The 14,853-nt window shown below is 40.6% G+C and overlaps 1 protein-coding gene across 4 annotated transcripts in view; it reads right to left on the bottom strand.

Annotated features, from left to right (window-relative positions):
• Positions 1-1,158: 1,158 nt before the first annotated feature.
• The window catches only part of PABPC1L (poly(A) binding protein cytoplasmic 1 like), a 28,482-nt gene continuing 14,787 nt past the window's right edge, over positions 1,159-14,853 (bottom strand). For 2 of the 4 annotated variants that reach the window (XM_089513939.1, XM_089513936.1), the window contains 6 exons: positions 13,031-13,121; positions 12,012-12,140; positions 11,299-11,438; positions 8,932-9,025; positions 6,868-6,998; positions 3,375-5,768 (listed from right to left, as the gene is read on the bottom strand). In XM_089513939.1, coding sequence (XP_089370065.1) covers positions 5,685-5,768; positions 6,868-6,998; positions 8,932-9,025; positions 11,299-11,438; positions 12,012-12,140; positions 13,031-13,121 — 669 coding nt within the window. In that variant the 3' untranslated portion in view covers positions 3,375-5,684. Of the gene's footprint in view, positions 1,847-3,374; positions 5,769-6,867; positions 6,999-8,931; positions 9,026-11,298; positions 11,439-12,011; positions 12,141-13,030; positions 13,122-14,853 lie in introns of those variants that run through there. The other 2 variants (XM_089513937.1, XM_089513938.1) reach the window with 2 other exon arrangements.

Here is a 14,853-nt window from a genome sequence, read left to right as displayed (position 1 = left end):
CATTTTTTAAAAGCACTTTAAAGCAAGATGCTAGGACTACACACTTTCTATCCAAGCTGAAATCATGCAGAAGGTTTACAGGAGTGTGAGTAAACTTAGAAATGTGGTGAATACTGCCTTGCCCCCCCCCCCTTTGAAACCAAAGGCAGGAAGGAGTAATGCTGTCAAAGCTAACTGTGACAATGGGGAGCTCAAACAGGTTGGGGTGCATGCTGGTCACCTGGCAGATGCATTTGTTACATTTCTGAGGGTGCTTCAAGGTAACACAATAAAGGTACCTGGCAAAGAATAAGACAGCCATGGACACAGGGAGTTCTTGGCAGCTGCTAAAGTGTGCTGAGATAGGGCTCCAGAGCAATGCAGTTATGCTTTGCCATAACATGGAACCACCAGCTTAGACCTCCATGATGGAATAGCTTTACATTTCAGTGAATTCTGAAATAAGCCCAGAAGAGAATAAAAGATGCCCAGTGACCTAATGTATAGTGGGCCCTTGGTATCTGCTGGTTCCAGGAATCCCCCATGGATACCAAAATTCATGGATGCTCAAGTCCTATTAGATACAATGCCTTAGTAAAATGATGTCCCTTATATAAAAAGGCAAAATCAAGCTTTGCTTTTTTGGAATTTATACATTTAAAAAAATATTTTCCAACTGTGGATGCTTGAATCCATGGATAAAAAGTCCATCAATACAGAGGGTTGACTGTACTTAGTTAAGACTGCCTGAAACCTTTGACTAGATCTAGGGCTGTACATATACAAAATGTGGCATCAGGCACAGAAGTATGTTTACTCCAGCTCACTGCTTTTTTAAAAAAAAAAAAAAAAAGCAGTGTAGATTCATGTTCCTTGAATAGTTCAGCTAGAATTCTCCTTTCTACTTAAATACTCCTTAGAGATTTATAATCCAAAATAGGTTTTTTTGTAGCTAATGGAGATAACTGATATCTTTAGATAGCCTGTGGCTAGTTTTAATTAGCTATTTCACTTTCTTCCAAGCTGTCACTCAGCCATGTAGCCAAATTAAATGTTCTGAGCCATCATTGTACATTCTAGGATGTGAAATTTATCAGGCAATGGACTTTATTATCAGGCTTTGCTGAAAGCAACTTAGTTTCTACAGACTCACATATGCATTAAAAAGTGGAAGCACCTGTGTTTCTGAAGCTAGGAATTAAATCTTGCTTTTAAACACCACAGAACTCCCTACAAGAATTACTTCTAAAATCATGTAAGTGTCAAGTAACTGTGCCAGTTTGCTGTTCATTTCCGATAAAAGCTGAGATCACTTTGTGCTCTCCCATGGGTCTTCTCAACAGAGTTTTGGATGTATTGAAGCAAAAAAGCATTTGTTAATGCCATTTAAGGAACACTGAGGAAAAAGTCTAGACAAGGACGCAAATTGTTGAAGTGAAGCTTCAGCTCTTTATCATGTCAACAGCAAGAACAAATAAAATACTCATATAAGCCCCAATAGTGTTTTAAGATTAAAGCTACTAAAAATGACCAGTATTGCAACTTAACTTTACAATCAACAGAACAAAAGAAACATTTCGTTCCACTTCATTATCTGTTACATTACCAAAATATGTCCCCCATGTATTAGGGTTACCAGATAAGCACATGTGAATAAATACATAATTTTAACGTAAGTATAATGGCAGTGAGGGGGGGGGGGACTTGAAATGGCTTTTTAAGTGCACAAATAAAAGTGATTCATATAGAGCTAGATTTCTGTGTGAACCCATCTATATACATTATGCAGATTATTTTAACAGCAAAGAAAGGAAACATTTTGTCCTTGGTGCTGCTTTCTTCAGCAACGTTGTCCACCTTCTTTTTCCTGTAAAACATACTTTTCATGTTAAATTGAGAAGCTGCCATGATTCTTTCAAATCTCTAAAAAAAAAAACCTTTGCTTTTAAAAAAAGAAATGTCTGTCTGCCCATCATGTTGAGTTCCACCTCAGGGAAGCAGGAGGATATACACTTTTAAATATGAAAATATCTGTCTGTGAAATTCACTGCTAACACCAGAAGTGGTGGTGGTGGTCACTTGATTAGTTAGCTTTTAAAAAGTGATTACCAGACAAACTCAGGGAGGCCAATCAATACATGCCCCTGATGGTTTTGCTGTTCAGTACCTTACTATGTCACTATGCCCAAGTATTAGTGATGTCTTTGAATTGTGAAGATCCAGGTATAAGTCCCCCTAAGCCATGAAATTTACTTGGTGCTTGGTGACCTTGGGCCAGTAACTTTCAATCTGACCTACCTCATAGTGTTACTGCAATATTAAAGTGCAGGAGAGAGAGAGAGAGAGAGAGATACACCACTCTGAATCTACTGGATGGACAGTGGAATCGAAAGTATTAGTAATAATGATAAGAGTAATAATAAATGCAGAGCAACAACAGCGGGAGGAGAGATGAACTGTAAAGATAGAAAAATATTAAACCATAATGGCTGATATATAAATTCTAGATACATTGAGTCAGTTTGAGATTATCACAATGGGTTTTTCCATTATTTAAGTTGTGAGACTGGTGGGCAGTGAGGGGATGTTTCTTTGCAGGCAAATGAAATGAATGGTCACCAAATTGTCTTGTGTCCCTTTCTAGTGTGTCCACATGCCTTTTTTTGTTTGTTTGTTTGTTTCTGAATGTCAGTTTTTAAAAAAGCTCCAAGGATCTTGTTACCCTTCTTGTTGTTATTCAGATGTGTTGCTGCTGTTCTTAATTGATATGTTTGGTGAATCACTTAGAATTCTCTGCTAGAGAGCTCTAATGAACTACAACATGTCCTTGAACTACAGTACCACAGAAATATCTGGCACAGAATTCTATGGGTCTCACCAAACTACAAATCCCAGGATTCCATGGAACAAAGTCATTGCCATTTATATCATATTATACTACTACAAGTAGGATATCTCTTATCCAAAATGCTTGGGACCAGATATATTTTGGATGTTGGAATATTAGCATATACATAATGAAATGAAGATGAAACCCAAGTCTAAACATGGCGTTCATTGATGTTTCATATACACCTTATACACTTAGCCAGAAAGCAATTGATCCTCTATATCTATGGATTCTTTATCCACAGTTTCAATAACTTGAAAATATTTTAAAAATCAATAAATCTAAAAAGTAAACCTTGAGTTTGCCATTTTACATAAGGGATGCCAATTTACTATGCCATTGTATTCATTGTATTTAATGGGACTTAAGCATCCACTGATTTTGTTATCCATGGGGAGGGGGGTCATGGAACCAGTGGTGTCACTGGGGGGTGCAGAATACACTGGGTAATACCCCAGAAGGGAGGTGACACCAGGCGCCACCCTCACTAATAAAGCTGGTGGGTTTGCTCACACAAAAAGCGGCCAGCCGCTGATCAAATGACTGCTGCTGGTGAGGGGGGCATGTACTGTAGCGTACGGCAGCTAACATGCCCTCCCATCCCTGCGCCACACAACTTTAGCCACGTAGGACAGGGAGGGAGAAGGCCCAGCAGCCCCCTCCCCGTCCTTGCCCTGAGACAAGGAGTTTTGGGCACACCCTTTTGGCTCCTCCCCCAAAGCCCAGGGTGACACCCCAGTGTGGAACACCACTGCATGGAACCAAACCCCAGTAGACCTGAAGGGCCCACTGTATTTTTTAAAATTTTGCACATTAAATAATGTTTGTGTACAATGAACCATCAGAAAGCAAAGGTGTCACTATCTCAGCTGCTCATGAAAATGGTTTTGGATTTTGGAGCATCTGGATTTGAATGCTTACATAAGGGATACTCAAACTGTTTAACTGTATAGTTGCCCCTCTTGTGTCCCACCAGTGGGGCCAAAACACTGGTGTGGAACAACCTCACTTGGGCAGCCTGCTTGGCGCCTATGTTGGCTTTATTATGATATTTTCTTAAAACACAGCCTTTTATCAACACTTTGGAGGTCTAACTATTTTGCCCAAATCCACACAGGTTTTAAATTGTTTTAATTTGTGTTGTTTAATTTGCATCTAAATTGTTTGAATTATTCCAGTTTTAAGTTTTAGACTTGTTTTAAGTTGATTTTATCTGCACACTACTGCAAGACATTTGTCCAGAAGTCACAGCAGCCTGCTTTCCCTTTCAACATCTGGGCCACTCCTTAGTGCTAAAAAGCTGGACTCCATTTAATTTTTTCCTGACTTGCATTCCTAGCTTCTCCTTCATCGAACAACAACAACAACTACTACTACCACATCTCCACTGCTACTTCAGTTGTTCTTCTTTGGCACCAGCACTAAGTTCCTACCTCAAAATTTCACAATAAAGAAATTAAGTTCAATATAGAAGTCCTAATTTTTTTTAAAAAAAAAATAGATCACATACTCTCTGGTCAAGTCTAATTTGGTTTTTTAAAGGTACTTACAGATTACTGCCAAAAATATAATCACTTTTCCCCCTTAAATTTAGAATTGCCTCCCAGAATAACTCCATGTGGCCACTTCATTTCCTTTGAACCATACAGTATATCAAAACCCTTGGGGGGGCGGGTGGGTTGGATCATTCCCTTATCTCCTTTACATTATTGTAACTCAGGGGTAGGCAACCTGCGGTCCGCGGGCCGGATGCGGCCAGTCGAGGCCTTGGGACCGGCCCCAGCCCGGTCCTGCTGCCGATTGCCACCAGGACCTTTGGCCTCTCGCGCACAGGGGCAAGGGGGGCAATTGTTTATAGACTCCTCAGAAACATGCATTTATATTAACATTTTTTAAAAAATCAGCAAAATTTTTTGCATGTCCTCCACTTTTTTTAAAAAAAGTGTCCACCATTTGAAAATGTTGTCCTACATTTGTCCCGGTTTGTTTATTTATTTAATTTTTTTTAATTATTTAATTATTTATTTTTGGGCTTCGCCCCCCCCAGTTGTCTGAGGGACAGCAACCTGGCCCCCGGCTCAAAAAGTTTGCCTACCCCTGTTGTAACTGTTCCAGAGTTTGTTCTATACATTTGTTCCTTGTTTATCTATGCCTCCATTCCTCTCTTGTTATTCTGTGTCTTTTAAGGTTTAGGCTCTTTGAGATAGGAATCTGTCATATCTTTTCTCTGTAAAGCCTTGCCATAACAATACAACAATAAAAAGTGGACACTTGTCTGCTTGTGTCTGTGAAAGCCTTGTCTGTAAGACTGTGGAACTCAGTCTTGTTATTCATGTTAATGGATCCCGAGTAGTGTCCGCTGGCAAATTATTTGGTTGTTGAAATGTATTTATTTTAATGTGTTTAAAATCTGTAGTACCATTTTTAGTTGCTAGGTGGCAGATTTCCCTGATCATCATATAGCTTTGCAATATGGGCTGAAGCTTGGGGGACCAGTACAAGGGCAGAATTAGAGGACTTCCCTCTCTTGCTGCGGCTGGGCAACCCCCTCTCACAGATAGTGAGAAAACAGATCTCTCTATCTGTTGGTCCTATAAAGACCCATCATTGCAGGCATCCTTAGGCAGTATGCCAATACCTGTTCAGACGGGGTGGCGGGGGTAATATTTTCAGTTCCTATGCCTGAATAACTTTGTTTCAGTCTTTTGGGTATCAAGCTATGAACTATTTCTACCCCTGCCAAGTTGACTACTTTCACTATTCATGATCACCACCACCACTTTCTGCCTACCTAGTTTTTCTGTATCCACCTTCATCACTGGAGGAATGCTGATGAGCCACTCTTGTGTGATGCTTCAGACAGCTGATGAACTTGCAGTACAGCAACTGCTTCCTCAATCTAAAAAAGCCAAAGCCCAAAACAAGGGGATAATTTTGTACAAATAGTTGTACAGAGATGGATTCTGCAAACTGACATACAGTTCTAGATTGCAAAATCCTTTCAATAGCCCTAAAAGTATTACATCTTTCATTAAGCCATTTAGTGCTTTGATAGTCAAATAATCCATCCTAAATTTAGGACCAAACATTTGAAAGAACTTCACTCTACTTTTCCTGTGTGTGGTATATTCAGTAGCAATTGCTTTCTCCATTTCCAACTGTGGGGATTTATTTTTTATTATTATTATTATTTTATTTTTTTGCTTTCTTTCTAAGAGAAACAGCACAGAGGGGCACCATCTTGATTTTGTGTGTGTGTGTCTCAGATACTCATGCCACACTTGGTTACATTTTTAAAAATAGTTTGTCTACCATAAAGAGAAATGAGTTAGGGAACAGCTGAGGCCTGCTTATACTTCATTTGAACTCAGCAAAGGTTTACATGGTGCTAATTTACCATGCTGTGTGTGCAACTTTACTTGGTATGACAAAGTTATATCTTTTCCCTTCTAGAACTAGAAGCAAAGCCCAAATGATTCACTGAACATCTCTAGATTGTGTCAGGCAATCTTCCCCACTGTATCCTCAAACTAACATTATAATACTGTATAATGAAATGTCAGGAACAAACCCTTTTAGAACATGGCCACATAACCTGAAAAACCCACAAAACCCTAAAATTATAATGGATTGCCACTTTAAAAAAGCAGAGTTTGGAAAGGTTCCTTTTGGACTACAACTGCCAGAATCCCCAGAAATTCAGTCTCATCATGAGAACATTTGGTATTTTTGTGTATAACACAAAATAGAGCTATAATTGCTTAAGTCTTTACTAAACATTTGTACAGCCACATGCACATACAATGCAAATGGAAAATAGACTTAGCTGGAAAATGACAGAATGGAAAAGGGCGACTGTGGAGACAGTAGTAATCAGACAGAGATAAACCATACAGCTTAAAGAAATGCAAAATCAGCAGAATGTACTGTATTTAAGTTACAAAAAGTACGTTTTACCATAACAGGGCAATGGGATTTTAAGCACAACATTCCAGTACCTTAGAATGGAGGGATTCTGGTGACTCCAGCATAAGCAACAGCTCAGAGTTATCTATCTCCAACAGCATGCCTGTAATCTTTCCAGCCAAGGATGGGTGCATTGCATGAATTAAGGGGTAGAGACGTTCACCTACACACAACAAAAAAGATAAATGCAATATGGCGAGTTTGGAAACAGCACCTTTTAAAATGAATTACACCCCCCATAGAATCATAGAACCATGGAATCATACAGTTGGAAGAGACCGCAAGGGCCATCCAGTCCAACCTCCTGCCATGCAGGAAATCTCAATCAAAGCATCCCTGACAGATGGCCATTCAGCCTCTGTTTAAAGACCTCCAAGAAAGGAGACTCCACTACACTCCGAGGGAGTTTGTTCCACTGTCGAACAGCCCTTACTGTCAGGAGGTTCCTCCTAATGTTGAGGTGGAATCTCTTTTCCTGTAGCTTGCATCCATTGTTCCGTGTTCTAGTCTCTGGAGCAGCAGAAAACAAGCTTGCTCCCTCCTCAATATGACATCCCTTCAAGTAGTTAAACAGGGCTATCATATCACCCCTTAACCTTCTCTTCTCCAGGCTAAGCACCCCCAGCTCCCTAAGTCGTTCCTCATAGGGCATGGTTTCCAGACACTTCACCATTTTAGTCGCACTCCTTTGGATACGCTCCAGTTTCTCAATGTCCTTTTTGAATTGTGGTGCCCAGAACTGGACACAATATTCCAGGTGGGGCCTGACCAGCACTGAATATAGTGGCACTATTACTTCTCTTGTTCTAGACACTATACTTCTATTGATGCAGCCTAAAATTGCATGGCCTTTTTAGCTGCCGCATCGCACTATTGACTCATGTTCAATTTGTGGTCTACTTGGACTCCCAGATCCTTTTCACACATAGTTTCACTCAGCCAGGTGTCACCCATCCTATATCTGTGCATTTCATTTTTCCGCCCTAAGTGCAGTCGTCGGCAAGATGGATGGCTGACCGGGGTTTTTAAGTTGTTTTTAATATGTATACTGTATGTATTGTTTTTATTATGTTGTTCACCGCCCTGATCAATGGAAGGGCGGTATATAAATAAAATTTTTATTATTATTATTTATTACCTTACATTTCTCCCTGTTGAAATTAATTTTGTTAGCTTTGGCCCAGCTTTCTAATCTATTAAGGTCATTTTGAATTTTGATCCTATCCTCAGGGGTATTAGCTATTCCTTCTAGTTTGGTGTCATCTGCAAATTTGATAAGTATGCCCCAATTCTTTCATCCATGTCATTGATAAAGATGTTGAATAGCAACAAAGAAACTATACTCTGTTTCAGAACCAACCTCAACACTCATTATTTTTACAGTTTTAAATTGGTTTAAATTGCTTAAATGGATTTTACTTAGATGGTACTTTAATTTGTTTTTGAAGTCTTTATCTCTGTACAGTTTTAAATACAGTGGACCCTTATTATACGCTGGGGTTTTGTTCCAAGATCCCCTGTGGATAACAAAATCTGTGTATGCTCAAGTCCCCTTAAATATAATGACATAGCAAAATGGTGTCCCTTACAAAAAATGGAAAATCAAGGTTTGATATTTGAAATTTATACTTTTTTGGAACATTTTCAAACCGTGGATGCTTGAATCCATGTATTAAAAAATCTATGTATAAGAAAGTCCGACTGTAGTTTTACTTGTAGTGCCTCAGTTCATGGGCCCTGGTGGGCTGAGAGGCAATCAATATATAAATAAATACTATAAATAAATTGGTGTTGTTGTTGTTGTTTGTTGTGTGTCTTCAAGTTATTTTCCAGTTTATGGTGACCCCAAAGGGAAACTTATCATGGGGCTTTCTTGGCAGGATTTGTTCAAAGGGGGGTTGTCTTTGCCTTTCCCTGAGGCTGAGTGTGACTTGCTGAGCTGGGATTTGAATCCTGACCTCCAGAGTCATATTCCAAGGCTCCAGCCATTACACCATGCTGGATCCAAATAAAGAATAAATAAAATAAAATATCAGTAGCTAAACAGGGTGCTTCAGATGGGCCACATATTAAATGAAAGAAATGTCACCACTCACCAAGCATTTGTTTCTGTTCCTGAGGAGGGGCTGCAGCCAACATGGATGCTGTCAGTGGCTCCTGCCCATGAATATGAACAGCTGGTTCTACAATCTAGGACCCAAGAATCAGAATACACTGATAGTAGTATTTGTGCTCCAGTTGTTTCTGAGTGAAAAACTAATAGCCTCCATAGCTCTAATCACAACAGGGATTAGATAGGCAGCTCGTGTTCGTCCAGGCATTGCACCACAACTCCCATAGTCCCTTACCACTGGCTATGCTGCCTTGGGCTGAGGCAAGTGGCAAGTCAACAAGGAGGACCAGGGTTTGCCTATCCCTTAACTACAGTAAGCAACTCCTCCTATATGAGCTAAAACTCCCTACAAGACTGCATGCCAGCTTTAGCATGGGTTCCACTTTGGAACAATAAAACATACCAGAAGAAAGCAATCTCCTTCTTGCTCAGCCATCATGGAAAGGCAGAAGGAATATACTATCTTTAAATGTCTAAGATCTGTGCAGAGGTAAGTCAGTCATAAATATTAACTACAGGTTGAGTATCCCATATCTGAAAAGCTAAAATATTATTTATTTATTTATTTATTTATTTGGGAATATCTGCATATACATAATGATTATTATTATTAACCTTTATTTATAAAGCACTGTAAATTTACACAATGAGATATCTTGGAGATGGGACCCAAGTCTAAACAAGAAATCCATTTATGTTTCATATACACCATAAACACATAGCATGAAGGTAATTTTATACACAATATTTTAAATAAATTTGTGATGATAGTTTGTCTCCACCAAACCATCAGAAAGCAAAGGTGTTACTTTCTGAGCCATCCATGTGGACAGTTTTGTATTTTGGAGTATTTTGAATTCCAGAATTCCAGATAAGGGATACTCAACATGTAGGAAAAGCCTCAAAGGATGGAGGGTTGAAAGAGCCATAAAACAAATGGGTGCATTCCATTTGGACCACTCCTGCACAAGTAAATGGAGCCACTCAAGCAAGGTTTTATCTGGAAAAACGTTTAAAATAAGCAAACAGCAAACATGCTCACACCTTTCCTTTATGTCAGATTACAGAACTCTTAGCCCTTGAAATATCCTGGCCTACAACTCTAATGGGAGGAAACTGTGGAGGGTGTAATCTGAAGCACCTGGATGGCCAGAAGTTTCATAATTTCTGTGCTAAAACAATCTTGCTGGACTGAAAACTGGAGAGGGCCCCCATGCCTGTAATGGTTGTGCTGAAGAGGGAATTTTAACAAATGTTTATTGTTCTTGTGTGCCTTCAAATTGTTTCCGGCTTATAGCGACCCTAAGGAGAACCTATCATTGGGTTTTCTTGGCAAGATTTCTTCAGAGGAGGGTTGTTATTGCCTTCCCCTGAGGCTGGGAGCATGTGATTTGCCCAAAGTCACCCAGTGGGTTTCATAGCCAAGCTGAAAATTGAACCCAGGTCTTCAGAGTTACAGTACAACACTGAAACCATAATGCCATGCTGGCTTTCTACAGCCAGCTAACATGCAACACCTGCTGAAATTCCATCTTCTTATTGTTGATAATTGTCTTCAAGTCAAGTTCAACTTATGTTAGCCCCTATGACTGAGGGACCTCCAAGTTACCCGATCATCAACAGTCCTGCTCAGGTCTTGAAGACTCAGGGCTGTGGCTTCCATGATTGACTATCTATCTGCAGTGCAGTCTCTTTCTTTTCCTACTTCCATTCATCTAAGCATTATTGTCTTTTTTTAGTAAGTCACACCTTCTCATTATGTGGCCAAAGTACTCCAGACTTTGTTTAGTCATCTTGGCTTTCAGGGAGAGTTTAGACCTGATTTGCTCTATGATTCATTTATTGGTCTTTTTAGCTGTCCATGATATCCACAGAACAATTTTCCAGTATGACATCTCAATCTAGTTGATTTTCTCCCTATCAGATTTCTTCACTGTCCAGCTTTTGTAACCAGATATTGACAATACGATGGCATGGAGAAGCCTAACTTTAGTATTGAATGATATATACTTAGATTTCAAGATCTCATCTAGTTTTTTCATAGCTGCCCTTCCAAGTCTTCTTCTGATTTCTTAAATGCAGTTCCCACTGTGATTAATGACTGAGCCAAGATATGAACAATCTTGAACTACTTTCTTCATCATTTATTCTGAAGTTATGTATATCTTCTCTTTTACACAATCATTAAAGGTACAGGAGCTTCCTCCAGTTTTCTACCTATCCATGCAACCATATTATTGGCACCATCACAAAAATCTTCCATGTTCAAGAGTAATTGGGGAAAGAACATGCTTCTAGTCTGAAGCATGTTGTCAGTTTTCTAAAAATTCCATGATAAGAGGTTAGTCACCTGTTGCATTGACATGGGTGCCACCGCACTCAAGGGCTGGATGTTCCTCACTGCTGAAGAGTACTTGTATTGTGAGATTCCACGTGAGAAAGTTGGTGAGGTGGGTGCCCGAACACTGACAGTTTGGGTTCCTATGTTGGCTGTAACCAAAACAGCAACATGTTAGAAATCTTTTAAGGGGACTTCTTTTAAAGGATGGAAAAGATGGTGAAAGCTATCAGGTTTATGATAAATCTAGGATATGCAGGACTTTGAGGTCTGCTCAGGATCTTCACTTCATGACAAACACAGCTAGGATCTCAAATTTACAGTAAATTAAAGACTCTATGTATATGGCAGAAGTAGGAAGACCAGCAGCACATGGACTAAAACATTACTCCCCTTGGTAAAACCTCTGTCTGGAGGCAGCAGACCGGGAGCATGTTTTGCTGCCCATCTCCCCCTTGTTTTCCAGGCTGAAGCTTCCTGCTCCAATAAGGCCTTCCCAGCTTCCATTTCTTGGTATCCAAGAACTGGTTTTTGTGAGCAGAAATTATTTACTTTCCAAACTTTCAGTATCAACATGTTCCCTGCATTTGAGCTTTCAGTTCTGCTAATGGATCATTTATCAAAAACAAAGCAGGAACCATTCACATGAAAGCTCATTTACACATACACTACGCAAACTCAGTGCATTCCATCAGATGATGAGTCATATGCATTTCCTAACTTACCCACTCTTTGGGCATTGGGTGGCACTCTGGGAACTTGAGTGGATGCTTGTCTCATGGTGCTGATGTTGTTCAGCAAGCGCCTAGGAGGTGCACTTGTCCTCAGGATCGGTGTGGCTGTGTGATAGGATGCTGAAGATATCAAATATCTTGATCAGAAAACTTACCTACACATCATATAATGGCATACACAGAATGTCTAAGCAGAGCCCTGTTTTTGTTTTCATTTGTTTGTTTGTTTGTTTTTTGAATTACTGAGCATTAGGCTACAGAGTAAAATCACCACATAGAAAATATAGAATCATAGAGTTGGAAGACACCCTAAAGGCCATCGAGTCCAATCCCTTGCCATGCAGGAACACAGAATCTAAGTACCCCTGAGAGTTGCCCATCCAACCTCTGTTTAAAACCCTCCAAAGAAGGAGATTCCACCACTCTCTGAGGCAGTGTATTCCACTATCAAACAGTTCTTGCCATCAAGATGTTCTCCTAGGTGGAATCTCTTCTTCTGTGGTTTGAATCCATTGCTCCATGTCCAAGTCTCTGGAGCAGCAGAAACTAAGCTTGCTCCATTCTCAATATGACATCCCTTCACATATTTAAGCATGTTGCTCTAGACTGCAGTATCTGAACTTTTTCTGATTCTAAGAAGCCTTAGGCTGCTGCCTCACTGCAGAAGTAAATCAATGTGCTCTACTTTAACTTCCAGTGCTATGGAATTCTGGGATTTGTAATTTGGTGGGGCACCAAAGCTCTCTGACAGGGAAGGCTAAATATCTCACAAAACTACAAATCCCATAATGCCATAGCACTGAGTCACAGCAGTTAAAGTGGTGTCAAACTGCTTTATTTCTGCAGTGTGAGTACATCCACAGTTCAGGCATCAGCCAACAGGGAGGCAGAACTTCACACTAGTGCAGCATCATGCACACCTACCTTACCACACATGTTCTTTCAATTATTTAAAATAAATATATTATATATTATATATAATATAATAATAAAAATATGTATTAACTCACAAGGAGACCTGGAAGGCTGAACATTCCAACGAGGAGCAGGGCGGACTGGGGCAACAGGGCTTGGATTATAGAAAGTCGTTCTGGGTTGTGGCTGTATATAACAAAGAAAAGAATGCAAGATAGTGACTAAAATAAACAGATTACTGAATTGTCATCCAACATGCAGAACTTTGGAATATACCAGCCCTGGGATTTGTAGGCTAGCCTGAAGATAGAGCACCCTCCCTCCATAACTGTCATCCTTCAGCCTGTGAGGGAGAGACTAGGCTGGCCCAGCTCCATCAGGGCTAGCCTGAAGATAGAGGCTCCTCCCTCCATAACTATCATCCTTCAGCCTCTGAGGGAGAGAATAGGCAGGTCCAGCTCCACTAGGGCTAGCCTGAAGAAGAAGATCCCTCCCTCCGGTCCATCTGCCTTGGTCCAGAGGGAGAGAAGAACCACTGGACCTCATCCCCTTTCCCACCACCATTCCCTTCTCCTTTTGTGTCGTGTCTTTTAGATTGTAAGCCTGAGGGCAGGAAACCATCTATTATCTCCTCTGTTGTAAGCCGCCCAGATTCCCAGTGATTGGGCGGCATATAAATAAATCCTATTATTATTATTATTATTATTATTATTAGTTTGTTGTGGCACCAGAGCTGTCTGACAGGAGGCTAAACATCTCACAAAACTATGAATCCTAGAATTCCATAACATTGAGCCATGGCAGTTAAAGCCATATCAAACTGCATTATTTTTGCAGTACAGATACAGCCAGAGTGTATTCCACAATTTGGGAGAAATCCTCGGTCGCTATTGCTTTAAACCTCCAAGCATTTTGGACTTCACTTTCCAGAAGTCCCAGCCAGCTTGATAAAAAATCAGGAATTATGGGAGCTGGAGTCCAAAACATCCAGAAGACCACTGGCAGATGAGTCTCTGGGCCTATTCAGACTACCTTTTACCCTGGATCAGAAATCGATCCTTCCACATGAAGTTCATATTGGCCCCGATTCTGTCACAATCCATTTCGAGGCATGCACAAGCAAATGCCCTTTAGTCCGAGTCATCCAGATTTGGGGCAAAATCTGTCTTTTCTGAAAAAACCCGGGTTCCACGAAATATGAACTTGCCCTTGATCATGATTGGGTCAAGTTCAGGGGAGGGATTAAGGTCAGAGGGCAGGCTGAGGGCAGAGCATTCCCTCCCCTCATTGGAGAAGGAGGAGGAAGAGGAGGAGGAAGGAGGCTGGATGCAAAAAGGGGAATCTCACAGGAGGTAGGGTGACAGGAGGCTGAAGGGGAAATCAGGGTGACTGACGGGGGCTGCAAAGGGCTGTCAGAGGGAGGGCGGGGGGGACTGGAGAAAGTGATGAAGGAGGAGGAGGAGGAGGAGGATGAAGGAGGTGCAGGAAGAAGGGGGCCATGGAGGGCACTCTATAACGGAGCAGGAGGATGATGATGAAGGAGCCAGGGCAGCTCAGAGGGAGGGGAGGGTGGGAAGGAAGGACGAGAAGGAGGAGGAGGAGGAGGATTGCCAAGGGAAATTGGGCTGCGGGGCCAAGCTGGAGGAGGGATGTAGGGAAATCTTCTGATTTTTGACAGTCTATGCACATGATTTTTTGGGTGACATAGAATGTGTGTGTGCTTGCTTGTGCTACTTTCATTTCCTCTTGTTCCTGGAACTTAAGAGCTATTATTATTATTATTATTATTATTATTATTATTAGTGTTATATTGTTCCTGGAACTTAAGAGCCATTCTTCTTCTTATTATTATTATTATTATTATTTGTGTTATATGCGGGTGCTACAATCAGAATGCCTGCACTACATTTCCCTTTTA

This window comes from Sceloporus occidentalis, unplaced genomic scaffold, assembly GCF_023333645.1.
Source record: "Sceloporus occidentalis isolate IW3139 unplaced genomic scaffold, rSceOcc1.0.p SCAF_3, whole genome shotgun sequence".
Classification (NCBI taxonomy): Eukaryota; Metazoa; Chordata; class Lepidosauria; order Squamata; family Phrynosomatidae; genus Sceloporus; species Sceloporus occidentalis.
This window is presented reverse-complemented; position numbering and strand designations above follow the sequence as displayed.